This window comes from Eschrichtius robustus, chromosome 12 (assembly GCF_028021215.1).
Source record: "Eschrichtius robustus isolate mEscRob2 chromosome 12, mEscRob2.pri, whole genome shotgun sequence".
NCBI classification, from domain to species: domain Eukaryota; kingdom Metazoa; phylum Chordata; class Mammalia; order Artiodactyla; family Eschrichtiidae; genus Eschrichtius; species Eschrichtius robustus.
In genome coordinates this window covers 40679768-40707339 of record NC_090835.1, presented here as the reverse complement: position 1 = coordinate 40707339, position 27572 = coordinate 40679768, and the positions used below count along the sequence as shown (strand labels likewise).

Genomic DNA, 27572 nt, shown 5'->3' with positions numbered 1-27572 from the left:
GTTATTAACAATTAACAATTGATATTTTACTGGCTACTTTCCTGGGGAATTCTTAGAAGGGACTTGTGGTAGGTTAAAGACGGCCATAAACTCACTGGCCTTTCTTCCACTGGAGAGAGAGGGTCTACGACCCCTCCTCTCTAACTGCCTTGCCCTACAGAAAACAGTGGTGATATTTTCTGGGTCCCAGCTTGGGAACTCCCATGTCTTGTCTCTTGCAATGTTCTTTCTGGGAGTCCCAAGCTGCCATATGAGAAGTATATGATCATCGTGCTGAAGCGACCACAGGAAGAGATCTGGAGACTACATGGAGAAGAAACTGGACCCAGCTACCCCTGCCAAGGACTAGGACTTAAGGAAGTTACCTTGGACCCTTCCAGATGAACCTACCTGTAAGGTGAATACCACTAAATGACTCAACAGATAAAGCATGGAGCAGAATCACCCAGCTGTTCGGTGCTCAAATTTCACAAAATCATGAGATATAATAAAATGGTTTGTTTTTTAAACCACTAAGTTTTGCTATTGGAAAAAAAATGTGGTACCTGGAAATAGGGCGCTATTTGAACAAAAACCTGAAGTGTGACTTTGGCTGTGGGATCATGTGGTGAGTGCATTCTCAAGAAAACCACTGGTGAGAGCTTAAAAGAGAGGGAAATATTACTGTAGATTGAACAGAAGTAGATCTTTGCTATATGGAAGCACAAAGTTTGGAAACACTGTCACACTAGTGACGTGGAAAATAGGGTAATTAATAAATTTGTGGATCTGGCTGGAGTGATTTCCAGGCAAAATGTAAACATTCTTTTTGTATTTTATATAAGAAAAGAGAGGAACCAAAGAAGGAAGAATTCAGTTTTCAGGTACAATTTAGACGAAACAGAGCACGGTTTGAAAATAAAACTGTTTCTCATCACTGGTTACTCCCAGCAAGAATTTGAAACTTAGAAATGGCTTTAGGACAAAGATCAAATCCAGAGCACTACAGTAAAATATGAACTCAGAGTAAATAGCTCCAGGTGTGCCTGGCTGTTAGACCTTTTGAAGGGAGTGCATAGCAGGGTTTCTAAGAATCGTAAGGGTATGCCTCTGCTAGACAGGAGGGCCTCTAAGTATCTTTAACAGCAGGTGTCCTATATTTTTTCATTGAGCTTCTTGGATCTATAAGTTAATGCATTCCATCAAATTTGGCAAGTCTTCAATCAGCCACAATTTCTTTTCTTTTTTTTTTTTTAATTTCCCTGCATCTTTTTTGTTTCCTTCTGGGACTCTCATTACATGTATGTTGGAACACCTGACTTTTTCTGCAATTTCTGAGCTGAAGCTCTACCACTTCTCAAGAACAACTGATTCTCCTTTTGTTGTCTGCCTGGTTGATACCAGTGACCTGAAATGTTTGTTGTAAACTTGTTTTCTATGTTGGCCTCTATATCCCCTCATCACCCTGAATCTGGACAGAATGTCTGACCAGTAGAGCTGGGTAGAAGTTACACAGTGCCAGGTATGGGCCCAAGCCACAAGACATTGGCAGGTTTCCCTTCTTATCATCCGGGACACTTTTCTCTTAAAGTTTCAAGCTGCCACATAAAAAAGTCCAACGCTTTGATACCACCCTAGTATGAAGAAGCCCAGGATAAGTTCTTAGAGAGGCTGTGTGTAGACAGTGATGCCAGCCAGCCTCCAGGTGGTACAGCCACCCCAGCCTAGGCATCAGGGGTGTGAGTGAAGCCATCTCAGGCTCTCCGTAATAGCCCAGGCATGAGATGAATACACAGTAAACTAGCCAACGCCACACAGAGCAGAATTTTTCTAGCTGAGTCTGCCAGAATTTCTCACTCATAAAAATCATGCGAAAGCGTAAAATGATTATGATTTTAAGCCACTAAGTTTCGTGGTAGTTACATAGCAATGGATAACTGGAGCAGGAATACTGCTAATGCTCACGCTATGGATTCTTGACAGATGTGACAACAGTGATGACCAAGGCCTTCCAAAAACAGGGCTATAGAGAGAGCCCCAACTCTTCACATAATGGCTTTATAGAACCTAAGAAGAATAAGATGGTCTGGGAGTGTGACACAGATGACGTATGGAATGTGGGAGAAACAACCTAAAAAACAATTAACGGTAAAAAGTAACTCGATCGGGACGGCTATGTGAACTTTACATAAAAAATCACGGCTTCTAGCTGGTAGAACAGAAATAGTTTCTATTTAGTCATGTAAGGATGGAAGTGAACAGGGCTAACCGCAGGCAAAATGATCAAATAGGTCAATTTTTCCTTCTGTCTCCTCTCCGCAGTACCATCAAGTAAAGAGAGATGGCATCAATGATCAATACGTATAATGCAAATCAATTCAATCAATGTTTATCTGGTAAACCGTTGTGACTAAAATGTACAATGAAAATTTTCCTATCTCAAGAAAGAAGTTTAGGCATAAGGGAGCAAGTTATGAGGTATTTCTGAGAGGTAAGAAAAAAATCTTCCTGTTGCTCCAGAACTAACACCCAGTTACCATAAAGACAAATCTTGTTTTTAAAGTATGTGGACATGGGGTGGTAGTAGAAAAAATCTGAAGGAAATGTCTGTGTGGCCTTAAAAAAATGTGATTTCTGCTACCTTGAAAGAATTGAATCCTACTGCTGCTGATAAAAGAGGACCTATTCTACTTTCTGGAGTTTCTAAGTTTATTCCAGCAGTAGTTCTGTATTCTTACTTCCAGCTAAACCTAGATGGAAGGGATGGAGAGCACCCAGCCAACAGTGCTCCTTTTCACACCCACATACCACTATTCAGGTGGGTTAGTCGACAGCTCGTCAGTAGCTGGAATGAAAAAGTGGAGGTGATACCCAAGAGCTCCTCATATGGCAAGGGTGGGGAAAGCCAGAAAGCATGCCCACCCTATCTGTTTTGGAGCTAGATCTAGAACCTCTAATTATCACTCCATGTCAGAGAGTGACAAACAATTAAAATGTATCAAGGAAAACTCTTAATAACAAAGCTGTTTATAAACTCAGAAGAACAAAAAGAGAATAAGAGATAACGTGGATAGGCTAGATAAGTTGTACTAATTACAGTAATTTAAGTGAATTCCTTACCCCTTAATTACCATGTAGCACAAAAATGATTATGTGTGCTGTGAAATGTATCAGATCCAGCTATAAGTGGCACTGAACAATTCATGTGTGCCAAGTCATGTAGCATGAGCATGTGAACAGTTTCACAAATCAGTGGAAGACACAGGTGTTCTGAGAACGAAGACCCAAGTTCCCAGTTATTAGAAATAAGAGTGAGTGATGATGAGGGAGTAGAAATTCAGTGACCTGGAAAGAAAATGTTCTTTGGACACTCTTCTAAACCTTGTATGGACTATCCAAGGGCCAGGGCAACTGATCCATAAAAGCAGTTTCTCTGCAGTGAAGGAGTCAAACAGCTGTGCCAAAGTGGTCAGTGGTACACAGTATACAAACTTTTGTGCCCAAAGCTGCACATATTAACAGCTATGAAAACATCATGAAGCATTCGTAAAACTTTTTATGGTAATCTACCATTTTAGTTCCTTCTTTGGCAACTTACCGTGAAGCACACATAGTAATACAGAGAGGAGAAATAATGGGAAGGAACAGTGAGAGAGGCACGCTCTGTGAGAGGGGCGGGTATCCAAAAAAGCCCAGCTGGAGATGGGAGAGGGGGGCAGTTTGTCTGGTAGAATTGCAAGAAACAGTTCAGGACAGACAGGCAAGAAATGACACTTGAGAAGTGAGAAGGGTCCCGATCATGAAAAGACTCCCAAATTCCCTAAGGAGTTCGAGCCTGAGAGAGACAGGGAGGTTATTTAAGAAAGTATCATGCTGATATTTGTTTGTTTAAAGATTCTTCTACATATGATTCCTTTCATATTAAGTCATGGTGTTAGGAGACAGGCTAGCCTCTACTCCTGAAGGGAATCACAGTAACTGGAAGGGACGTGAGGAAGCTTCTGGTGAGCTGGTAAGGTTATGTTGCTTGATATGGGTGCTGTTTGTGAGTCTATAGGTGGGTTCAGCCTGTGAAAACATTCACTAGTTGTAGACATATATATCTACTTATTTGTATATAAGTTATACTTCAATGAACAATTGAAAAACAAAAAAGATTACTCTGGCTGATGGACAGAGAATGGGATGAAGGAAATAGGCAATATATGATGGGTGTGGGGCGGGGGGGGCCTGGGCATTATCGGATGAACTAGAGCACCAGGAAGGATCTGGTGGCTGAACAGCTATGGAAAATGAAAGAATGAGAGGAGTCAAAAGTGACTTGAGTGAAGACTGGGTGGATGGTTGTGCTATGCCCTGATAAAAGGCATACAGGAGGAAAGCCCTCCTGGCTTCCAGCTCCTCATTTATAAAATGAGAAAACATGCCCAAGACAATCCTTAAGGTCTCTGAGATCCTTGATGACAGTATGAACAGTAAGAACTTGGATAGCTTAGAGACAATGAGATAGCCAGGAGTCCAACCTGGCAGAAGACAGAGAGTAAAAAAAATGCTTCCAACGAAGGAAGAACAAAACCAAACAAATGTGAAACAACAGTCAAACTGGTGTCTACATCGGTATTCATTTAAACAAGAGTACACCTCACAAATTCCTAGAGGTTGGGGGTGGTAGAGGATAGAGAAGACCTAAAATTGTACTTAAGAACCATGAAGATCAGGAGGCATCTTTGGAAGAGACTGGCTAGTACGAATATGCAGAACCTCGATCTACTGTGAAGTAACATTCAGCTGGGGTATCTGTCTGAACTGACTCAGCAAGACTGTGACCTGTAAACACCCCTCCCCCACACCGTCTGCACCTACGTCAGACGGGTAGGCTCTCAAAACAGTAGTCTTACGGTTTGAACTGGGTCATCTATGGATCTGTTATAAATCATGCTACACAGATTAAACTCCTGGAGAAGTAGTTCACAGCAGCTAAACAGTCTGGGGGAATTAAAGACCATGAAAAACATCTTTACCAATGGATCAAGAACAGCTCAAGATAAAACGATTAGCTATGTTCTAGTAACCACTGCTTGAAATGTGGTGACCTATAATGACAGGAAACTACTTTTGAGGGTAAAATAGAAAAGGGGTAAATAGATTTTTTTAAACTTGACATATTCATGCCTGGAATGCTTTGAAGTGCTAAATTAAAACAAAGCAGGGAAAATGACATTCTCTTTTCTTCTTAAATATGTTGGGAAGCCAATACTATGTTATAAATAGAGAAAACCACCCCCAGGAAAGCTGGCAAATTCAAGAAGAAAAAGAGCTATTTAGGTTCCCTCTCTTTCAGTCTGTAAGAGGAGGGTGAAGTATTTATACAGGGAAACAGATTTTTGTCTTAAAAATTACAAATACTTCAATCTGGTAGAAATTATTGGAACTATAGTCCAAGACACGTTCTGCAGGCACATTAGAGGGACTTTAAATTCTGCTTTCAATCACTGCAGTCTTCACAAAACTGAAGGACACAATGAATAAATTGAAGGCAGCCACCTTTTAGGATCAGGTCTGCTATTTCCACCATTCTCCTGCCTGTAGAATTCCTAACCGAGAAATGTCACTCAAGCAAATAGTCATCTTCTATGGGGTGCAAGGCTCTTTATACTAAATGTTCCCAAGAACCTCAAAACAATACAGCCATTCACCGCTTAAGAGCGCACTAGGAAAAGAGCTGTCAAGGGCAAACCTTGGCTTTGGTTGCAGCTGAGGCAAGAGCAGCTGCTGCGGCTGTGGCTACATTTCCTTCAGAAATTTCATGTTCTACTTTCTTCTTCCCAATATCACTTTCTCTTTCTTTACAAGTATCAGTGAGTTCCTTGTTCTCTTCAGTCTCCTTTTCTTCTGGGGGGAAAAAAAACCAAACCAGAAAGCTTTATTACCAGTGTGCCCAGTCTCAATAGGCCATCTTACTTCTCACCTCTGCCACATGATGAACTAAGACTGATGCTACAAAGAGATCTCAGTGCCTTTTGCTTCTTAAGATTTCTACTGAACCATTCCATGCATGTAAGTCTGCTTCTATTTGAGATGGATGTTCTAAATAGTACACTTTGTCTTCTCTTTATTTCTCTAAGCTCTCTGTGTAGTTCCCTTGAATATAAAGGAAAATTCAGGGGAACTAAGCCCTAAGACCAATATGTTTGTTCATCAGTCAATGAAATGCTCTGGGAAACCCGAGGGTCTGGAGAAAATCAGAAGCTGAGAACAGAGTACTTCTGCAAGTCTTTCGAGTCAGGCAGGATGGGACACGCCAGCAACGGACTGGAAATAAAATGGCAGGTCTGTGTGGTGACTTCAGGCACAGCTGAACAACTTGTTTGTCTATATATCACTGAAAACAATGTAGCCACTAGCATCAGCACTGGTACCTAAGTGCAAAATAAAACTCAAATGCATATTTACTGTTATGTTAAGAAACACATAATAAATGAGGGAATATTTCTACACAATTTAACTGCCTACATTTCTCCAGTGCTTTTACTGTTTTATATAATAAAGTCCAAAGAGTTTCCTCAAATTACCTGATTTGGTATCTTCACTAACTTCACTATCCTGTTCTTTCTCACTATTTTTTTCATTTTCTCCATCTTGAGCTTTATCACCTTCATCCATTTCATTCTCCCCTTTGTTTTCTGCCTGAAAGGGTTACAAAAGAAGAGGATAGAGAATGAGAAAAAAATTGTCCTTTTACAAGTGATATTATCTTAGAATAACAAAAGGTTCCACTATTTTGGGGAAGAAATGGACTAGGTTCAGAAAGGTCTTGGAGAGAAAAACTGGAAAAGAAATTAATAAATTCAGAGAAATACCTTTCACTACCCTCAACTCCTGAGTGCTCACGAGACTTTAAGTCTCCGAAGCACAAAGTTCCCATCCTCTCTGCTATAAGGCTAGGGATACAGTGTCCAAAGGAATGTTAGTGGGACTCATTTTCATTATTTACTGGTTAAATACTAAATAACTAAACAAACAAATAAATAAATGGTTAGTTGGCTAGAAGGACTAAGAGCATTTAAAATGCACAGTATTGTTTAAACAACAAGGTCCTACTGTATAGCACAGAGAACTATATTCAGTATCATATAATAAACCGTAATGGAAAAGAATATAAAAATAGAATGTATATATATACATGTATAAGTGAATCATTTTGCTGTACAGCAGTAATTAACACAGCATTGTAAATCAACTACACTTCAATTAAAAAATAAATAAATAAAATGCACAGTATCAACCAAGAAGCAAGATGAAATGCTGCCAAAATTAAAAGTTGACAAAGCTCTTCAATACAGCCATTTGCAATGGTTTTTAGGAAGAGCCACACTAGAGCAATCATTCATGTTCTGGGGACTGAAAACTTCAATTCCTCTGTGGTCAGGATTTGGTATCATTTGCTGATTTTGAAATCCCTGTGACCTTCGACAAATTGTATAACATCGTCTATAAAATGAAGAGACCATTATTGACTTGATGAACCTGTTTTAAGAACTCAATAAATTCATAAATGTAAATTACAAAGCACAGTATTTAGAACATTGTAAAAACTGTAATTAATTTTACTATTTTCCCCTTCCTCTCCTTATCTATATACAATTTTAAAGCACCGAATATAATCAAAATCTTAAATCCCTGCTTGTATATAGTCACTCAAACAGTGACTGACTGATTATCATGTATCCCGATCTTGAAGAGGCCCGATCTTGTACAGTCCTATTCTTCTTGGCTCCCCTCACGTTTACAGCCTCTACGTGACAGGGATCAGGACACAAACATACTAGGCACTTGGATGCCCTCTGCACACTGCCTTTAGTGTCTCCCCCTCCACTGCTGGTTGGAATATTCGATTCCCCATCCTCCATTTCAATCTTTGTAATTTTACTTGCTCTTTAAATCCTACTTCAAATGTCACCTTCTCATTAAGTTTTCCAAATATTTTTCTGCTGACAGTTAATTCTCCTAGAAAATTCCTTAATATTCTACAATTCTCTTCTGGCACAAGGACAGAACCCAAACCCTACAATTCAATATTCTTAAGGACCATAACTTTTGTATTCATATTCCCAACTGTGCCTGAAAGGGGTACCGAAGCAGAAGTTAGGGAGTAGATAAATCTTTGCTAAATAAATAAATAAATGAAAAATATCCTGTATTATGCCTTAAGAGAACTATACCTTAAACCAGCAAAGTCCAAATGGCTGACAGAATCACTTATAGTCCTCTGAGAGGGACCCAAAAGATCAAAATAAACCCAAACTGTTATGCTGTGAAAGGTAGTGCTCTCTGGCTTGCCTGCTGTGGGAGAATTCAGACAGACTGATTTTTTACCTTTTCAGGCTGCTGACCATCAGTATCTGTTTCCATTTTTTCCTCTTCAGCTCCTTCTACAAGCAAAGGAATAAAAACAAGTAGTAGTACAATGTGGGGGAAAAGTAAAAGTTATTATAAAGCTGTGAAAGTATATGAAATACAACTACACACAGTAATACGGACAAATCTCACAACCATAAGGCTGACATAAAATAACACATACTTTATGATTCTACTAATTTAAAGTTCAAAAACAGATGAAAGTAATCCGTGGTGTTAGAAATCAGGACAGTGGTTAGCCAGGAAAGGGGTGGGTTCAAGAGTGGCTTGGGGTGCTGGTAATGATCTGTTTCTTGATCTTGGGGCTGCTTACATGACTGTGTTTAATTTGTGAAAATGCACTGAACTGCCCACTGAGGGTTTTCATTTTTCTGTATGCATAAAAATTAAAGTTCAAAAACACCTTTTAAGTAAAAAAAGGCAAAAATAAAAATAATTTATTTTTAAAGATACTTAACAAGTATATATTTTGAGTCAGTCAGATACTAGAGAAACAGTGCAGAGCTAGCGATTCACTGAACCTCAAGAGCATCACACTCTGGCTGGGGAGGACATAAGCCAACAAGCCCACTGTGTTTGTGTACAGATGAGACGCTGTGGGAAGCACAGAGGGTATGGCTATCTCAGTCAGGGAAGGATAATAATTGCATGAGAATTTTCGAGGCAGACATGGCTGGCGGGTGGGGGGCGGGGGCAGTGGTAGTACTTGTATAGAGAAGGACATTTCAAGGAAAGGAGGCAAAAAGACTCAAGGGCGTAGGGGAAATTTAAGTTGTGGTGACAACTAGAAAAGAGAAGAGAGATCAAAAAGAGGGAGATAATGCTGATAGGGGCTGTATAATGAAGAGACCTGAATGTTGTGCTAAGGAGGCCTTAACTACATCCTGTAGATAAAAAGTTAACAAAGACTTAAAAACAAAAACATGATACAATCAGATAAATATTTCTGGTTTTAGAACTTTATACATAAACAAATGTTTCAAACATAATGAGGGTTTGTTGTGGTTTTAAATAAAAACATTCAAATATCCTATAGCTTAAATTTTTATATTGTCCTCATAAATTATAAGGCTAATAGCATTTATACTCAATGAGAATATTTAAACATATTAAACAAAGATGTTTAAAACTAACAGTGTTAAAGTTACTAAATAGGAAAATCTCTATTTTTCCAATTCTTAAGAATATAATGAGATCTTCTTGCTTCCAGAATTACGGCTGAATAGGAGCTCCAAAGGACATGATATTTTAAGACATCATGAATCTCATATCAGGTAGAAGAGCTTTTAAAGATCACCACCTTCCCCAAAATGCCCAAGGCGTACAGAACCAGAAGTGGGACCAGAGTGTGGAAGTAGTGGGACCAGGTTCTGATTATTTGGGAATCTGAAAGGGAAAGGTTGACTAGACATATTTGCTTCTAATACCTCACCATCAGGAAGTTGAGCCCATGGACTAGCCAACTGCAGGGCAGGAAAGGAAGCCTAGGATTCGTGCACAGAGAGCCAGCCACAAGGATGGCCAATGTGATCTCAAGCCAGTGGCAACCTCTGGCTACCTGAAAAAGCAGCAGAAGCATCCTCTGCAGATAGTTTTTCCAATTCCAATTTTAGTCAAAAAGACATCAGAGTAATAAGCTCAACAAAGAGCAAACATCAAGAAAGAAAGCCACTAAGACTGAACAGAAACATTAATCAAACAGATTCAGAACCTGAGGATTGCCAATATGAGATCTGTCAGACCCTCAATCTAGTGTAGCCATGGATGCAATATGTAGAGAATCACAAAGATCTCCAATCAACGTGAGAGTATTAGCGATTATCAGAAATTAGAAAAAAAAAAACCCAAAAGATAAAAATATTTCCTAGAAATGAAGTCAGGGTAAACAGATTAAATCAGGTGAAGAGAGAATTACAAAACTGTAAAACATATCTAAAGAAACGATCCATATATAGAACGGGACAACGGGGAATATGGAAACATGGAAAAAGATATGCCAGGCAAAACCAAATCCAAGGAATGGCAGTAGCCTTTCTGTGGTACTGTAAGTCAATATAGACATTAAGAATAGAGTATTATTAGAAGTAGATGGTAAAACATAATGATGAAAAAGGTTTAATTCACCAAAAAATTGTTAATTTTTTATACTTTTAGGAACCTAATAAGAGTGCCAAACTATATAAAGCAAAAACTGACTGAATGGCAAAGAGAAAATGAAAATGTACATCATAGTAGGGAATTCAAACAGACTTGTCTCAATTAAGACATACAGTGGATGGTTCTAACATATACATGTAGAATTCTACACCTAACAATTAGAGAATATATACATATTAATTTCAAGCTTACATGGAACATTAAAAAAAAAATACTGATCACATCTTATAGCACACACACACACACAAGTGAATAAAAAGTTTAATCCATTCTAAAAAAAAAAATACTTATCACATATTAAGCCATAAAGCTACTTTTCACAAATTTCAAAAAGTCAATGGTATACAGACTAAGTTCTCTCACCACAGTGCAATGAAATTATAAGTTTAAAATATAAATTTCTCTGTGCTTGGAAATATAATTTTGAGAATCAGTAAAAATAGCACTTAGGAGGAAATGTAAATGTGAAATAAGCCTTCTTATTTTTACCTTAGAAAAGAAATAAAGGTTCAAAGTCTACAAGCTGTACATCCTTTTTAAGAAAATAGAAAAGAAAAACAGAATATAGGAGGTAGGGAGAAAAAAATTACAAGAGTGGAAAAAAAATCAAAGAAATTTAAAAAATAGAGTTTAAATATATAACAGAATCATATATCTCTTCCGTGACAGATCAAGAAAATAGATGAAAGGCACAAATTAATAATATTAGGAATGGAAGAAAGGCCGTAACTATTGATAAAAAAGCAAAGGTCAAAAAGGAAGTTGACAACAACCTACTGAAGAGGCGAAAATATTTGCAAATAATATGACTGATAAAGGGTTAATATCCAAAATATATAAACAGCTCACTGAATATAAAAAAAAATCCAATTAGAAAATGGGCAGAAAACCTGAATAAACATTTTCCAAAGAAGACATACAGATGGCCAATAGGCACACGAAAAGATGCTCAAAGTTGTTAATCATCAGAGAAATGCAAATCAAAACCCTATGAGGTATCACCTCACACCTTTCAAAATGGCTCTCAACAAAAAGACCACAAATAACACATGCTGGCAAGCATGTGGAGAAAAGGGAACCGTAGTACACAGTTGGTGGGAATGTAAATCGGTGCAGCCATTATGGAAAAACAGTATGGAGGTTCCTCAAAAAACTAAAAATAAAACTTCCATATGATCTAGCAATTCCACTCCTGGATATATATTCAAAGAAATGAAGACACTAATTCAAAAAGATACAAGCAACCCAATGTTTGTAGCAGCAGTTACTTAACAGTGGCCAAGATATGGATACAACCTAAGTATACACCAAAGGATGAATGGATAAAGAAGATGTGGAACACACACACACACACACACACACACACACACACACACACAGGAATATTACTCAGCCATAAAAAACAATGGAATTTTGCCATGTGCAACAACATGGGTGGACTTGGAGGGTACCATGCTTAGTGAAATAAATCAGACAGAGAAAGACAACTACTCTATGTTATCACTTATATGAGGAATATAAAAAATAAAACAAACTAACATAACAAAACAGAAAGACTCACAGATATAGAGAATAAATTAGTGGTTACCAGTGAGGAGAGTGAAGGGGAGAGCGGCAAGACAGGGGTAGGGGATTAAGAGGTACAAACTATTAGGTATAAAATAAATAAGCAACAAGGACATATTTTATAGTACAGGGAATATAGCCAATATTTTATAATAACTATAAATGTAGTATAAGCTATAAAAATATTGAATCACTATGTTGTACATCTGAAACTAATATAATATTGTAAATCAACTACACTTTAATAAAAAAGTGGAAGTGACAAACTGTTCTGAAAAACTTCAGGCCAAATAAAATAGGAAAATTAGATTAAATGAACAAATTATTAGAAAATTTATTTACTAAACAGATTTGGGAAGAAAAAGAAGTATACTAACAGAAAAACTGAAATAGTTTAAAAAAAACAAAAACACCACAGGTTCAGATGTTTTTACTGGGGAATTCTACTTTTTTTTTTTTAAATAAATTTATTTTATTTTTTTATTTTTGGCTGCATTGGGTCTTCGTTGCTGCGCGCAGGCTTTCTCTAGTTGCAGCGAGCAGGGGCTACTCTTCGTTGAGGTGCTCAAGCTTCTCACTGCGGTGGCTTCTCTTGTTGCGGAGCACAGGCTCTAGGCATGCAGGCTTCAGCAGTTGTGGCTCACGGGCTCTAGAGCACAGGCTCAGCAGTTGTGGCTCACGGGCTTAGTTACTCCACGGCATGTGGGATCTTCCTGGACCAGGGCTCAAACTCGTGTTCCCTGCGTTGGCAGGCAGGTTCTTAACCACTGTGCCACCAGGGAAGCCCTCTACCAAACTTTTAGGGAAAAGATGATTATAATCTTCATAAACTTTTCTGGAGAACACAGAAAAGGGAATACCTTCTAACTCATTCTATGAGGCCAGTATAACCTTGATTCACAAATCAGATATGGACAACAGATAAGGAATATTAGAGGACACTAGACTAAATCTCATTCATAATCACAAATGAAAAACTCCTAAACAAAATATCTAAAGACAGAAAACAGCAGTATATAAAAAAGGCAATATGTTATGACAAAATAATATGACAGTAACAGAAGAGTGATATAACATTAATATGTCTATCAACTTATTTGCTCACACACATAAAAAGTAATAAAACTGAGTATCTTTCATGACAAGCTAGCTTTCATGACAAGGGCTAAAAGGAAAGTTCCTGTGCTCCCCAAAGATTGTTACTGATAATCCTACAATAAATGTCATTCTTCATGGAGAGATGCCTATAGTATTCCATTTAAAATCAAAAGCAAGACATGGATACCAGTATTACTACTTTCCTTTGATACTGCCATAGAAATCTTGGTCTAGGTAGTCAATAAAGAAAAAGAAATTAAAGAGGGCTGGAAAGGAAACAAGAAAATACTTATGATTTGCAGAGAATAAAACTATGTACCTAGAAGAATCCACAGAAAAGTTATTAGAAATAATGACAGCGTTGCAAGGCAGTCAGCTATAAAATTAACATGCAAAATCAACTGCATTTCGATATGCTAACAAAAATCAATTCTAGATAAAGACACATAAAAAAAAAAAACTTGAATCATCTCCTAATCACAACACAAAAAGTGCCAACCATAAAACAGAAGACAAAACTCTATTAATATCAAGGACTTCTTTTCATTGAGATGACAAAAAGAACAAGTAACAAAATAAGAGAAAACACATGTAGCACAGCAACTAGAAGATTAGTACATCAGATTTATAAAGAAAAACATAAATACTATAGAAAAGTAAGTAAAAGACAAGAACAGTTATTTTACAGAATGACATATGACCAGTAAATTTAAGATACTCAAATTAGTTATAAGAGAAATGTAATTTAAAACCATAAAAGAACATCATTTTACACCTGCTAAATCAGCAGAGTCTAACACTAGGAAGGTGTTGGATCAAGTGTTACTGGTCAACTTTGGGAAAAAACTTGGAGATTCCTAAAACAGTGTTGCTCATGTTCAAGGTTCAATGTTCCAGAATGTTCAATGCTCTTTTCTCCTTTCCTTTATTAAGAAATCTACTTTATGAAAAAATGACAACTGAATTAAAGAGAGCTTAGTGATGCATACTTCTTAACTCAGTGTGGCAACTGGTCCACCAACCACACTTCAAGGAGCACTGCATCTAAGCAAAACCCTATATGTGTACACTGTGAGGCATGTACAAGACTGTATGTACATGCATGTTTGAAATAGAAAAACAGGAAACAACCCAAACTGTCTGTTCAACAATAAGAGAAGGGATAATTAAAATGAGTTATAATCACATACCAGAATATCTTACAGCAGTGGAAATAAATTAACTATGGTTACATGGATAATGCAACTTCATGAATAAATATTGAAAATATAATACTGAGTTAAAAATAAAAGTCTTAGAAGTATAAATCTACCATGTTTTCTAAAGCTTAAAAACAAACAAAATTATAACCAACATATATTAAGTACATCTTTGTGATTAAAAATTGCTTATGGGCTTCCCTGGTGGCCCAGTGGTTAAGAATCCACCTGCCAATGCAGGGGACACGGGTTCGAGCCCTGGTCTGGGAAGATCCCACATGCGGTGGAGCAACTAAGCCCGTGCACCACAGCTACTTCACCTGCGCTCTAAAGCCCACAAGCCACAACTACTGAGCCTGCGTGCCACAACTACTGAGCCCGCGAGCCACAACTACTGAGCCCGCGTGCCACAACTACTGAGCTCGTGCGCCTAGAGCCCATGCTCCGCAACAAGAGAAGCCACCGCAATGAGAAGCCCACGCACCGCAACGAAGAGTAGCCCCTGCTCGCCGCAACTAGAGAAAGCCCGCGTGCAGCAACAAAGACCCAACACAGCCAAAAAATAAATAAATAAAATAAATAAATATTAAAAAAAAATTGTTTAAAACGTAGCTGAACAATATTAAAAAATTCAGGATTCTTAAGGCTGGGAGTGGGAAGGTGAAAAGATGAGGTAAGAGGGAAACAGAGAGAAATCACTGGTAATGTTCTAATTAGTTCAGATGAAATATGTAACATGCATTAAGACACATTAAAATATAACAATAAAATGACTTGAACAAAAAAACCAAATGCAGATGGAGTTTTTTTAAGCCCCCAAACCTCACAAGTTACTCTTTTTTTTTGAGAATCATACAGGTGTTTTATTTATTTATTTTTAACATCTTTATTGGAGTATTATTGCTTTACAATGGTGTGTTAGTTTCTGCTTTATAACAAAGTGAATCAGCTATACATATACATATATCCCCATATCTCCTCCCTCTGGCGTATCCCTCCCTCCCTCCTTATCCCACCCTTCTAAGTGGTCACAAAGCACTGAGCTGATCTCCCCTCACAAGTTACTCTTAACTGAATGTGCATTAGGCCACCTTTGCTGAGTCAACAATTACACACTGAATAAGTATTATGTGGGAGAAATGCAGTATTTTTTTTTATAAAAATAATCTACATTTGAAATAACTAACCACAACCTATAGCTCTGCATTCTAAAAAGATAACACTCTCTCTCTATTGTAAGGCAAGCCAAATTTGATATCAACTCTTTAATTAGCTATGATTCCAAGATGAAGAGTTACATAATATTAATATCCATTCATATAATGATGGTGCAGTTAGAGACAGACCCTCTGTAAGGGGGAAAATCTCAGACTTTTAAGGAGATGTCTATTAAGAGTTTAATTATGAGTTGTGTATTTCTCAAAATGCTACGTGCAAGAGTATGTAAAGTGTCTTCTATCAACATTTTTTTAAAGCTGCTATTAGACATATTCTTGGGGAGAGAGAGACAGAGAGAAAGAGAGGGAGGGAAGGAGAGAGGGTGCGCGCATGCACGCTTGTCTTTGGTCTGAATTCTGATTAGAACTGTAAACCCTGAAGAGGTTGCAGCCGCTCACATATCCCTTAATGTCATATTTTTTAAATATTTATTTTATTTATTATTTATTTTATTTATATGGTTGCACTGGGTGTTAGTTGCGGCAGGTGGGCTCCTTAATTGTGGCATACGGGATCTAGTTCCCTGACCACGGATCGAACCTGGGACCCCTGCAATGGGAGCGTGGAGTCTTAACCACTGTGCCACCAGGGAATTCCCCTCCCTTAATGTCACCTTGTTGGTGTCAATAAATTAGAAGGTTGAGAATCTTTCCCTACAAATATATGGCCTGACCCATGTCTGCAGAGTTAATGAAAGAAGATACTAGAATGAATAAAATGAAATCCAACTTAGAAACACATAACATAAACTAGTGAGCGACATGCCAAAGACAAAAAGAAAGTAAAAAAAAAATCCTCTGACCAGGTAATTAATGCCTTGTCAGCCAGGGGAAAATACCAACATCACAGTTTACAATTAGCTCTTTATGCTGTAGAACGGGTTGGTAAACATTTTCTGTAAAGGGTGAGATAGTAACTCTTTTCAGCTTTGCAGGCCCCACAGTCCTAGTTGCATCTACTCAACTCTGCCATAGTAGCACAAAATCAGCCACAAAAGCCGCTTGGAAATGAATGGGTGTGGCTGTGTTCCAATAAAACTTCATGGACACTGAAATCTAAACGTCATATAATTTTTGCGTATCACAAAATACTATTCTTTTGGTTTTATCCAAACATTTAAAAATGTAAAATCCATTCTCATATATTGTGGGCTAAATAAAAATAGGTGGCAACTTGGATTTGGCCCAAGAACCAAAATTTGCTAACCCCTGCTCTAGAAAAATAGGATGAGTTCTGGATACAGACTAAGTACGAATCCTGTCCCCACAATTTACCAGCTCAAGTGACCCTGGGCAAGCTCCTTAGTTGACAGCGGCTTCAGTTTGCTTAGGTACAAAAGGAGAATAATTATTATTTCCTTCACAAGGGTAGTGCTAAGGATTAAGTTAATTATTTCATGTAAAATGCAATAACTGTCTGGCTCATAGTGAGTGCTCAATGACAATTATTAATATTATCAGAAAGTTCAGTTGGCTGGACCCAGGCCCTATCTCTCTATTAACATGAGCCCTTTCCGTGGCCTTTGGCACTGCTTCAGGGACAACAAAGGGCTCTCATTCTTCCCTGGACTGCCAAAGATCCTTCCCAATCTAGTTTATTATCTGACTTACCCTCCCCATGTGATCTTTTCTGCAAAGGACCAGTTGGTTTTATAAAATGACCTGCCCATGTCCCATTCTCTTAAAATGTTACTAATGGGTCAGCGATACCTGACCAATCTGATCGACAAGGGGTCAGCAAACGAGGGCAGCTTTTGTAAATAAAATTTTATCAGAACACAGCCGAGCTCATTTATTTAAGTATTGTCTATGGATGCTTTTGCACCACAAAGGCAGAATTGAGTAGTTGCGACAGAGACCATCTGGTCTGCAAAAGCCTAAAGTTTTTACCATTTGGCCCTTTATAGAAAAAGGTTGTTAACCTCTGTGATAGAAAATTCATGCTAATATGATAGTCCTGCTTATGAACAAAGATACTCTGGACACTGTATCTTTGAGACACTGTCTGAAGACACTATCTTCAGAGACACTGTCGGACTCTGAAGGTCTCAACTTTAATGTTGGAAATTGAGGGACACTGGTGGTGAGACGCGAGGGTGGCCTCATGCGACACCTGCCTCAAGGTTTTCACGTCCTTGTATGAACCCCTTCTCTTGAGTGTGAGTAGCATCTGTGATTTGTTTCTAGCCACAACAGAATACAGCAAAGGTGACAGGATGTTAGTTTATATAAGACCCTGTGCTGTTACTTGCTCTGGAGACCCTCCTTGCTGGCCTGATGAAGTAAGCTGCCATGCTGGGGAAGCCTAAATGGCAAAGAACCCTGGGTGGCCCTAGGAGCTGAGGGAAGCTTCCAGCTAGCAAGAAATTGAGGCTTTCCATTCTACAACTGGAAGTAAATGAATTCTGAGAACAGGAGTGACCTTGGGGGTGGATTCTTCAACAGATGAGAACGTAGTCCAGCCACCTTGATGGTAGCCTTTTGAGATCCTAAGCAGAGGACAAGTTAGGCTGTGCATAGACTTCTGACTCACAGAAACTATGAGATAATAAATATATCTTGTTTTAAGCCACTAATTTTGTGGTAATGTGTTATGCAGCAATAGATAACCACTATACCTCCTAAGCTTTTGAATGAACCTCAACCGAGGGTGAGAAGCAAATTATCTAGCATCCATGATAACAATGCCTTCAGAGACTACAAATAGAAAATGGTCTCATCCACCAGACTATTTCGTTTCCAGTCACCACCCCTTTCTCCTAGCTTCTGCAGTGCAGGGTGGTTTTCAGTCTAGTAATAATATGGTTAGCAAAACCAAAATGAGGAGAGAGAGAAACCATTCCCTAAAGAGTTGAGGGAACTGGAAAAGTTAGCTTTGAGGAGAGAATTAAATGCTTGCAAAATACCTGCCTTTAATAAAGTATGTTATGAATAAGTAATGATGCTCTTTAGAAAGAATTATGATTATTTGGTGAGAATACTCTCCATTTCCTACACATCATCTGTAAACTGCCAGCAGTTACTTCCTAAAACAGACAAAACCACGTTACTTCTACTCTCTGGCATCTTCTCAAAGTCTACAAGGTAAAAGCCCTTCAAAATCAGCCCCACACCTACAAAGCTGCCCTTGGCCACAGTACCTGCTCCCCACAGACTTCTTTGTACTATTTTCAGAATATGCCACCTATGTTCATTCCTTCTTCCTTCTTCATTACTGTTTAAAAGGTCATGTCCTTGGTGCAGCCTTCCCTAACTGACCCAAGCATAAATAATCGTGTTTCCTCCACATGTGCCTCTACCTATAGCTGTATTTCCTTTTTATAATGATATCCCCTCCCCCACCATAAATATTCTTCAAGGACAGGGTGATTATTTAATTCAGTGATTCACAAAGTGTGGTCTAGGTACCTTGGGGGTTCCCAAGGTCAAAACTATTTTCATAGCATAACAAAGATGTTACTTGCCTTTTCACTCTCATCTCACACAAGTGTGGCGTATGGCTTTCCAGAGGCTGCATGATGAAGTCAGCTACAGAAATGTGCACCTATGTATTATTTTTTAAAAGTTTCCCAGTACCAATTTTTAAACTTTTTTAAAAAAATAAATTTATTTATTTATTTGTTTTTTTAAAATTTTTGGCTGTGTTAGGTCTCCGTTGCTATGCACGCGGGCTTTCCCTAGTTGCAGTGAGCGGGGGCTACTCTTTGTAGCAGTGCGCATGCTTCTCACTGCAGTGGCTTCTCCTGTTGCTGAGCACGGGTTCTAGGCGTGCAGGCTTCAGTAGCTGTGGCTCACAGGCTCTAGAGCGCAGCCTCAGTAGTTGTGGCGCACGGGCTTGGCTCCTCCGCGGCATGTGGGATCTTCCCGGGCCAGGGATGGAACCCATGTCCCCTGCACTGGCAGGCGGATTCTTAACCACTGTGCCACCTGGGAAGCCCTCCCACTATCAATTTTTAATATAGTAAATGTCAACAGATATAATACAAATAAACTGAAGAAGCATTTTGGGTTCCTTGATATTTTAAAAAGGCAAAGAAGTCCTGAGACCAAAACATTTTAGAAATGTGAGTCCAATAATTTTTGTCTTCCCAGGGAAGGAGAGAATGGTAGGAACTCATTCAACACTTCTGGGAGACTAATCACGTCATTCCCTGTATTAAAGTTCAAACGTTCCATAAAGCTGGCAATATACAGTCTAACCAGGCTCGCGAGCCTCGTATCAAACTCTCTATAACCTAGCTCCAACCTACCTCTGTAAGCTGCTCTCTTTCTACATCCTTATTTGAACTTTGTATTGTGGCCAACCTGGTTTACTTCCTGCCATTTGAACAACCTTCCATTTCCATCTCTGTGCCTTTGTTCACATTGTCCTACAGAACTGAATACTGTACTTGCTCCAATCAGGCTCAGTGACATTGTAAACTTCTTTTTTCAACATTCAGCTCAAATCCTACTTTCTTTGTGAAGTCTTCTCTAGCCTAAAATTACACGTCCCATTGTGTTCATTCTTACAGCACTTCCTATCTACAGTCCTCCTTGAACAATACTATATACTTCATTCTATCTCCAATCCTCCAACACTGAATTATTTTTCCATGTATATGTAACTCATCACAAAAAATAGCCCCAATTATTAGAGGGTATTTCGTGTGTCTTACATAACTGCCCCACAGCAAGAGAGCTACATCAAGTAACTGATATAGTTATACCTGATTTGACCAAAAAAAAAAAAAAAAAAAGTCACCAAAGGCAGACAATTGTATTACATAAGGGAAGCCAATTTCTTCCTAAAAATTCTTATCCTACCATCTAATAAATATGATTCATTAGGCAAGTCACTTAAATCCTAGCTAGTCCTTAGAGGTTAAATGTCCTATTGTGAGCTGCTCAGAAGTTTGAATTTCTATTTCAATGCCTCTGGAAATAGATCTGAAAGAGCCCTTCAAATAAAACAGTGACAAACAGAAGAGAGAAGCCCACTCCACATGACGTAGTCAAAGATCAAATACTGATCTACTTTTTCCTGAGGTTCACTAGCCTAGCATGTTTTCACACATTGGTGTTTTAGAACTGCCTGACTTTAAAGATGTTATGGGAATCCTCAGGATGAGAAGAATGAGGCTATTTATATGCTGTGAATAGTATCTGAGGCAAGAATTGTAACAGTCACTTCTGGGCTTTATGTTCCTAGAAAGTGACCTTTTCAACATTATTATTATCAGGATGCTCTTCTTAATCTCCTGATGGACTCCAGACTAGTTCTTAACCTTCTCGAAAACTAGGAGTAATAAGTTGGGTTCTTCTGCACAGAGCTGTGACACATTATTCAAGATACACTCCTTGGAGTCCTGTATTCCATAAGGTGTTAATCCACTCACTGATACAGAAGAATCTTCTCTGAACGTTCTACTTGTGATTCAATTTCCCTAAAAGCATAGTCAATTATAAGGAAAAAGCATCAATGAACTTAATCTTTCAAATTCCTCTAAACCAGAATTAAGATACAGACGGTAAATCTACTCAGTAGCAAAAATAAATAAATAAATAAAATAAAACCAATACTTGAGGCTAGGAAATACAAATGGAGGGTACAATAGTAAGTATCTGACAGACTCTTGACAGGTTCTTAAATATACATATACATTCCAACTCTCTAGGGAGAAGGGCTGATGACCTAAAAGGGGCTGAGAGTCATTCCGTTATGATATTTATTTAGGAAAATGTTCTTATTCTTAGGAGACACATGCTGAATTATTTAGGGGGTACAAAGAATCATGATGTCTACAACTTACTTTGAAATAATTCACCAAAATAATAATAAAATAAAAATTATTTATTAGATTCCTAGATAGATAAAAATGGCAAAATTGAACCTAACTGGTAGGCATATGAGATTTCACTGTGCTATCCTATCAACATTTCAGTATGTTTGGCTACAAGTAAACAGGTTATCAGAAAGGCTATTTTGTTTAGTCTCCAGGTCAAATTAAAAAAAAAAGTTAATGAAGCTCTTTAATAAAAGGCTTAGTGATAAAGTAAAAAAAAATCTTTAATATTCAAACATATTACGTACATTATTTGAAAAACAAATCAATTTAACAATTCCTAGATGGGGTCTATTCTCAACCTAGTAGAATAAAACTTAAAAACATAGGTCAGACCCTGACACTCTTCCGCTCAAACCCCTCATTTGGCTCCACCTCAGAGTAAACATTAAAATGTTACAATGGCCCACAAGGCCCCTCATAATCTCCTTTGACCTCCTCTACCCTGCAATTCAGCTACCTGCCCATGATTCTCCTTGCTATTCCTCAACTATGCCAGGCAGCTCCTGTCCAGCGGCCTGTACACTGGCTGCTCCCAATGCTTGGAACCCTTTGACCTTAGATGTCTACACAGTTCCCCCTTCCTTGCCTTCCACTTACATCTTTGCTCAAATGTCACTTTCTTGGTGAGACATTCATTCCCTGACCATTTAAAACTGCAATTCCCCACACTTCACTCTTATTGACAGGTCCCTGCTCTATTTTCACCATGCCACTTACCAGCCAACACACTCTTTCTACATATTTACATTTAATGTATACATTCTAAGCTTTACATATTAGATGCCTGTCCATCTTCCACCTATAAAATATAAAGTCCACAAGGGCAGGAATTTTGGTTGGCTTTGTTTACCAGTACCCTAGCACCTAGAACACAATGAGACGCCATGGTAACACAACATATTTACAGTCTTATTTATCTCTGAGTTAAAAGGGGAAAAAAAGTTTAGCTTAAAACTGATATCCCAGGCCTTCCCTGGTGGCACAGTGGTTGAGAATCTGCCTGCTAATGCAGGGGACATGGGTTCGAGCCCTGGTCTGGGAAGATCCCACATGCCGCGGAGCAACTGGGCCAGTGAGCCACAACTGCTGAGCCTGCGCGTCTGGAGCCTGTGCTCCGCAACGAGAGGCCACGATAGTGAGAGGCCCACGCACCACAATGAAGAGTGGCCCCTGCTCGCGCAACTAGAGGAAGCCCTCGCACAGAAACGAAGACCCAACACAGCCAAAAATATAAATAAATAAATAATAATTAAAGGTGCTAATAATTTAAAACAAACAAAAAAAAAACTGATATCCCATCTAAGAATGGTTATGTGGTATGGGCTCATACACTGAATTTTGCTGTGAGTTTCTCAGCACTTAATCTTGTATAGATGAAACATCCACAGTCACTCTTGCCTGTCTCTTTATGCAGAGCCTAGGTTTTCAGGAGGGCCGGTCTTTTCCTATTGCATTTGCCATAGTATATAATGTAATACATACAATGGAGCTATTAGACCTTTAATGATCCTTGTTCAATGAATGAAAAATACACAAACATACCTACATATTTTACTTCTGGCAGCATGCTAACAGGGAAGAGAGGTTGAGCTTTGGGGTCAGAGACATTTAGGTTCAAATTTTACCCCATTCTTAACAAGCATGCCAATGTAACCTGCCAACACCTTAGTTTCCTTGCTTCTACTTAATAACAATGCCACTTTCTCCAAAGGGTTGTCCTGAAAAGAACCTTAAATGACGACACAGAAAACCCCTATATAATGTGTGACAAACATGGGTACTGAGAAAGAAATGTTGGTTTCTGATGACTTCTAAGCAATGTTTAAAACTTCTCTTCATTTCTTTGGCCTTAACTTCTCTCACCTTCCCCTATAACTGAAAGCAAATAAAATCTCATATTTTTAGGTTAAATAAAAAAGGTCTCAAATATCAGTATTATTTTTTCTATTCCTAGAATGGTCTCTGGTCAAACAAAAAACCATACAAACTTAGAGAAATCAGTAGATACTCATCAATGATTACAGTGTTAAAAGACGCTGAACTAAAGAAACTCCTGGGACTTCCCTGGTGGTGCAGTGGTTAAGCATCCGCCTGCCAATGCAGGGGACATGGGTTCGAGTCCTGGTCCAGGAAGATCCCACATGCCGTGGAGCAACTAAGCCGAGCACCATTAACTACGGAGCCTGTGCTCTAGAGCCTGCAAGCCACAACTACTGAGCCCACACGTTGCAACTACTGAAGCCCGCGCACCCAGAGCCCGTGCTCCACAACAAGAGAAGCCACCGCAATGAGAAGCCCACGCACCACAACGAAGAATAGCCCCTGCTTGCCGCAACTAGAGAAAGCCCACGCGCAGCAACGAAGACCCAATGCAGCCAAAAATTTAAAAAAAAAAAAAAAAGGCAGCACCAGCATTGGAAAACAATTAAAAAAAAAAAAAAAGAAACTCCTTTTGATAACTTACTTCCCTAAATAATTCCCATGAGAAGTCTCCTAATAAATGAAAAATAAGGTGTTTCAGACCTAGTGTTCACCTATCTTAACTTTTATTTCACCAAATACTTCCCCCCAAATCCACAATAAAAAGTTAGATAGGCTAATGAGAGAAATCCAGTCTTGTATTTCATAAGGAAACTTATTTATTTTTTCCCATATTATCATTTTACCATCATTAATACATAAAAGTTACTAGTGTAACTGTAAATTAAGTATCACAATAAAAAGTATGATTAGTCTACCACCTAGGCACAATATTACCTTGATAAGGAAACCTACATCATTCTATCTCAAATCTGTGTGCTATGTAATAAGGCACTATTTTGTTATATAAAGTGTAAGTTTAAATGTAAATTTGATACTTCCTTTCTTTGACTCAACTTGTAATGTGGTTCAGAAAGATAGGAGATACACTACTGACTCCCCACTACAACTTTGCTGAGCCAGTTCTACAGGGAGCACCATTTGTTGTTTCCTAATTTATTCTATTAGTCACAGCCCAATATAAAGCACTTTAACTGTAATAGGCCAGCATTAGTTATAGAATTCTGTCTACAACTCATTTAGAAATATTCATATTAGCCTGGTATTTTCCTTAACCCTTATTAAATGGTAAAAGGACCCAAATTCTATTGCTGCAACTAGTGAGTATACACTGCACTTCAGAAAGATTACCTGATAGGCCACCTCCAGGTACTGCAAATGAAGTTTACTGTTCATGCCATTCAAAGAATCACCCTTTGTAGTCTCCAGTGCTTCCTGCAGCAGTCTGATCCAAGCTTTACAAATCATACATTCACTAATGAATCAGGAAAATCTAGCCCCACAGGACGAAGGTTGCTAGATTTTTTTTTTTTTTTAGTCCTCTTTTAAATCCCACTAAACTAGAAATGGCCAACTTTGCAACCTGTTTCTTAACCACTAATCCTTTATGGTATCATCTACCAAAATTTTTAAAACAGATTTACATGTAAAACCATGTCCCGGATTTTGCAAAGTACAGAAACTTCTTTGAATCAAATAAGAAGGCTTTGCCAACCCTTTTCAATTCCATGACCACAGGGAACCAAAAGACCCTACAAATGAACCAAAAACACACAAAAAAAGTTGAGGAAAGTAAGACCTTTCCCAGGCATTCAATAGACCCAGGTTTTCCTGGCGTGAGCTGGGCACTGCCTCATGGTGCAGAATCAACAAAGAGCAACAGAGATGTGGCTTGGTTTGCTAATTTCAGTCTCCATCTAAGAGAAAGGAAAATAAGTGAGTTTTCAAACTAAGAAATACTGTAGATACTGTAAATTACTTAACTCAAAGCCTTGGTACTCTGGATTAGTAACCAATATTAACAACAGTTAGGTCAATAATTTGTTCTGAAGACTAGAGTGAGAGGTTTGATTAATCTGAAAATCTGTTTCCATTATCTGCAAAATGAAACTGCTAGATTGACACTTTCAAGAAAGTAGAGAAAACAACAGGGGGTAGGCCCTATGCAAACTCATGGAAACCCTAAGATTTTAGGCTAGAAGAGACCTTACTGGTACCTACTCAAACCACCTAGAATAGAGCACCAGGAGTTCAGATGGTATCATCTGTGGCATACTGGCTGACAATTTATATTTTTACTTCATATTATCTTTATTCTATAAGAATAAATGAAAAAGACAAAATCACTGCAGCTGAAGCATAGGTTGTATAAATTTCATACAACTGATACAAACTCAGAACTATTAGGCAAGACGACAGCAATAAATCTTTAGCTTGAGTTATTCTTCAGAAATTGTTTCATGATGAATGAAAAAAATTAACGAACATAAGAAACGCTGGAAATACACTACTGATAATTGTATATAAAACAGTATTTTTACTGTATTTTAGTGTGAAAATTACCCTCTTATAACATATAGGAACACTTCTTGTTTGAGAAGTCAAGTATTGCTTATGAAGCTACTTCATTAAAATTCTACTCCTCTTCAAGATCAATTAAACAAAAACAGATAGAAGTCCTTACTAGCAAAAATATCATTTGTCCAATATCACAGACTGGCATAGCTAAATGACACATTATAGAGAGTATCTAACCATCTCTTTCTTATTACAGATGAGAAGAGAACTCAGAGGTAATGAACTCAGAGCTTTTTAAAGTCCTGTGACTATACAGGGCAGAACCAAAGGTAGAACCATGTCTGTAAAATCCTAAAATCCAACAAACAATATGCTGTCTGTAAAACAACCAGTTTACATCCAAAGACACAAATAAACTGCAAGTAAATTAAAGAAAAAAGAAATTCCATGAAAACACAGCAAACAAAAGACAGCTGGAGTGGTATGTTAACATCAGATAAAACAGACTTCTAAACAAAAAATGTTACAAGAGAAAAAGAAAGATATTACATAATGATAAAAGGGTCAACTCATCAAAAAGATATAACAATTATAAACATACATGCAACTAACAACAGAGTCTCAAAATATATGAAGCAAAACCAGACAGAATTGAAAGGAATACAGTCCACCCACTATAGTTGGAGATTTCAAGACATTTCAAAAAGGATGGAACAACTAGGAAAAAAGATAAAGAAGCAGACAACTTGAACAACACTATAAACCAGCCACACCAAACATACACAGAAGACACGATTCAATGATAGCAAAATACAAAATGAATATTTTCACCAGGACAGACAATATGTTAAGCAACAAAACAAGTCTCAATAAAGTTTAAAAAACAGAAATCACACAAATTATCTTCTGTGAATAAAATGGAATGAAACTAGAAATTAATAACAGAAGGAAATCTAAAAAATTCACAAATTGGTACAAGTAAACAACATGCTGTTTTATTTTTTTTAAGAAACTATTTTCTATCAACCTCTTTCCATTTTAAGAGTTTGTGGAAGAATAGCTTAAGACCACTGAGTGGTTTAAAAAACATACTCTTAAACAACCAATGGGTCAAAGAAGAAATCACCAGGGAAACTGCAAAATATTTTGAGAACGAAAACAAAAACAAAACATATGAAAACTTACGGAATGCAGCAAAAAGAGGGATATTTATATAGCTATGAAAGTCTACATTATCTACATTAATAAAGAAGAAAGATCTCAAATCAATATCCCATCTTCCAACTTAAGGCACTATTAAAAGAAGAGCAAACTTAACCAAAAGCAAGAGAAGGAAGGAAATAATAAAGATTAGAGTGATGATAAATTAAGAGAAAAGAAAAACAATACAGAGAACCACTGAAATCAAAAGTTGGTTCTTTGAAAAGATTAAATTGACAAGCCTTTTTCTAGACTGATGAAGGAAAAAAAAAAAAACTGGACCAAATTACTACTATCAGGAATGAAAATGGAAACACTACCAACCTCACAGAAATAAAAAGGAATATAGGGCCTTCCCTGGTGGCGCAGTGATTAAGAATCCACCTGCCAATGCAGGGGACACTGGTTTGAGCCCTGGTTCAGGAAGATCCCACATGCCACAGAGCAACTAAGCCTGTGTGCCACAACTACTGAGCCCGCACACCACAACGACTGAAGCCTGCATGCCTAGAGCCCGTGCTCTATAACAAGAGAAGCCACCGCAATGAGAAGCCCATGCACCGCAACAAAAA

At 38.0% G+C, this 27572-nt stretch overlaps 1 protein-coding gene across 4 annotated transcripts in view; it reads right to left on the bottom strand.

Moving 5' to 3' along the window:
- SMARCC1 (SWI/SNF related BAF chromatin remodeling complex subunit C1) overlaps positions 1 to 27572 on the bottom strand; it is a 185908-nt gene that overhangs the window by 40150 nt on the left and 118186 nt on the right. For 3 of the 4 annotated variants that reach the window (XM_068557306.1, XM_068557308.1, XM_068557309.1), the window contains exons 22-24: positions 8356 to 8411; positions 6552 to 6666; positions 5717 to 5871 (exon numbers count right to left, since the gene is read on the bottom strand). In XM_068557306.1, the coding sequence (XP_068413407.1) occupies positions 5717 to 5871; positions 6552 to 6666; positions 8356 to 8411 (326 nt within the window). The remainder of the gene's footprint in view (positions 1 to 5716; positions 5872 to 6551; positions 6667 to 8355; positions 8412 to 27572) is intronic. The other variant, XM_068557307.1, reaches the window with a different exon arrangement.